Below are 2,627 nucleotides of genomic sequence, written 5' to 3'. Positions count from 1 at the left end.
GCATCGTATGTCTCCACATTTAGATACCGTTTTTATTGACGTATTAATTGTAGATGGACAGAGTATTCTCTTAAGGTTCTTTGGTTGCCTTTTACTGTTAGTAAACTTGAGTGTGGTTAAAACGCGAGCCATATCTTCATCTGTTTTGAGAACTCCGTTGAGATGATTGACCACTGGAGCTATATTCGGGTTCCTAGGGTTATGGGTAGTAACAAGCGGTAATATTTTGGTTTCCTTGTTGTTCTGTAAAATTGGATTAATAAGATCCTGTCTATCTATTCCTTTGGCCTTCATTATTCCATCGTTGATAAGGTTGATAGGGTAATGCTGGTCAGTTAAAAATTGTTTTAATTCGTTGAGACGCTGATTTCTTGTTTCCTCATCACTGACTATAGTACATATTCTCCTGGCAAGGTTGTAAGGGATGGCCCTCTTTATATGTCGTGGATGGGACGATCCAAAATGCAAATATTGATGAGTATCTGTACTCTTGTAGAAGATATCTGTAGAAATTTTATCGTTCTCCTTTTTGACTAGAACATCTAAAAACGGAATTTTTGTGGAACTTTTTTCTAATGTGAATTTAATATCTGGATCTAGATCATTAAGAATATTTTTCAACCTTTGTAATTCCGAGTCTTCTTTATTCCATATGATGAAACAATCATCTAGATATCTTTTCCAGTTCTTTTTCATAGTCTGGCTGAATTCTTCACCGAATTCCTCCTTTGTCTTTTTATACAGACTTTCTTCTAAAAATCCTAGGCATAATGTAGCGTATGTTGGGGCCATTTTAGTTCCCATGGCTGTACCTTTGATTTGATGAAAGTATTTGCCATTAAACGTAAATACATTATTCTTTAAAACCAAGTCTGTAGCCTCCAATAAAAACTCCTTTGTAAATCTGTTATCAATGTCCGTTCTGCAATTATCAATCCAGAAATTCAAAGCTGTAAGTCGTAGTGTACTGCTTATATTAGTGTATAAGTTGACTACATCCAAGCTTACTAGTTCAGCATCAGGATCCACTTGTTCCGGTAGATATCGTAGAAAATCTAAGTCATCCCGGATGAAACTTTTTACATTTTGACATAGTGGTTTCAAAATGATATCCAATAAATTGCTGAGTCGTTGGGTGGGTGCTGCAGGTCCTCCAACAATAGGACGGAATGTTAAATCTGCGGGATGTTCACAAGTAATGTATTCAGAATTCTGTTTTTGTATAGCTTCTTTGATTGTTTTTGATTTGTGAACTTTTGGTAACCCATAGAAGGAACTTTCTTTATATTCAAACTCAGTGACAAATTCTTTCTCCTTATCTGTTAAAGTAGAGGAATGTTTGAGTAGCAGTTGTTTTATTTTTTGTAGGATTGCTTTGTCCTGGTTTTCAGATTTTTCAGTATAAAATTCCGTGTTTGAAAGCATATCCATTATTTTTTGCTCATAATATACTGTGTCCATAATAACCACGGCTCCGCCTTTATCCGCCTCTTTAATTACAATATTTTCATCACTCGATAATGATTTTAAGGCATTGGTTTCTTCTTTAGACAAGTTTTGTTTAGTAGATATACATTCAGTACTATCTAGTGGTAAGTTCTGGAGCGTTTCACAAACAGTGTCTAGAATGTTGTTTTGTCCTTTCTTTGGGTTGAAATTAGATTTATTTTTCACTAAATCTAGTTGAGTATTTTCATTTTCTTCGTCGCTCTCCGTATTTTTGAAATATTCGGCCAGACGTAATTTGCGAGTGTATTCTTTTATGTCTTTTCTTAATTCTTGTTTATTACTGCATGGGGTTGGTGTGTATTTCAATCCTTTTGATAGAAGCTTTATTTCGGATTCGTTTAATTGTTTGGTGGACAAATTGATTATTTTTGGATCCACGTATTTCGTCGTTGCTGTTGTTGTCGTTGTCGCTGGAATCTTTGTCCGTGTCCTGGTTTGCCTCCGCCTAAAAAATACTTATTTAGTCCTCTGCCGATGTAGGTTGTACCGTTTCTCCGATATGTATTCCCTAGAGAGCAGTTTGGCCTTACATGCCTGTTATTGTTACTGCTGTTGTTCTTGTTGTTGCTGTTGTTATTGTTGTTGTATGAGTAACTGGAAGTTTTCCTTTGTTTCACTTGTTGTGTTCCATTGTTTACTCTTTTTTCATAGCCCGTATATTGTGGCACGTTGTGCTGTTTTCTTCCATATCTGTTACGTGTATTTTCTTGTGGTCGCAACGTTGACCGTTGTTGCTCATTGCTCGTTGATTGCTTTCCGTTTTCTTGGGTGGAATTTTGATTGACAATTTCAGCAAAACTCGGTTTTTTTCGTGCTGCTCTATTTAGTACGTTTTCTTTGGGCTTCTTCTGATTTTTTTCTTTCACTATACTGTTCCCGTATTTTCTTACATAATCTAACTGCCAGATTTCCTTCATTCTCCATCTATCCTGTGATCGCTTTTCTTCCTTCTCACAATCCACTTTCCACATGTTTTCCAGAATATCAAGTATTCTCCCGCTTGCTTTTTTCTTAAGTTCGCTACCCATTTGCTCATCAATTTCAATTACCTTATTTTGGCTATTTTCAGATCTCATGCGTAAAAGCTGTATTTCTCCCTTCACTCGCTCAACGGCCAT

At 36.0% G+C, this 2,627-nt stretch overlaps 1 protein-coding gene across 1 annotated transcript; it reads right to left on the bottom strand.

Moving 5' to 3' along the window:
* Positions 1 to 1,786: 1,786 nt before the first annotated feature.
* LOC128180645 (putative uncharacterized protein DDB_G0272516) lies at positions 1,787 to 2,627 on the bottom strand. Its single transcript, XM_052848785.1, has 2 exons — positions 2,040 to 2,627; positions 1,787 to 1,954 (listed from the first exon to the last, which is right to left on the bottom strand). Exons 1-2 carry the CDS (start codon positions 2,625 to 2,627, stop codon positions 1,787 to 1,789), a joined length of 756 nt encoding a protein of 251 aa, XP_052704745.1.

Source organism: Crassostrea angulata, chromosome 4 (assembly GCF_025612915.1).
Source record: "Crassostrea angulata isolate pt1a10 chromosome 4, ASM2561291v2, whole genome shotgun sequence".
NCBI classification, from domain to species: domain Eukaryota; kingdom Metazoa; phylum Mollusca; class Bivalvia; order Ostreida; family Ostreidae; genus Magallana; species Magallana angulata.
Note: the sequence above shows the minus strand (reverse complement) of the source record. Positions and strands in the feature narration are given on the sequence as shown.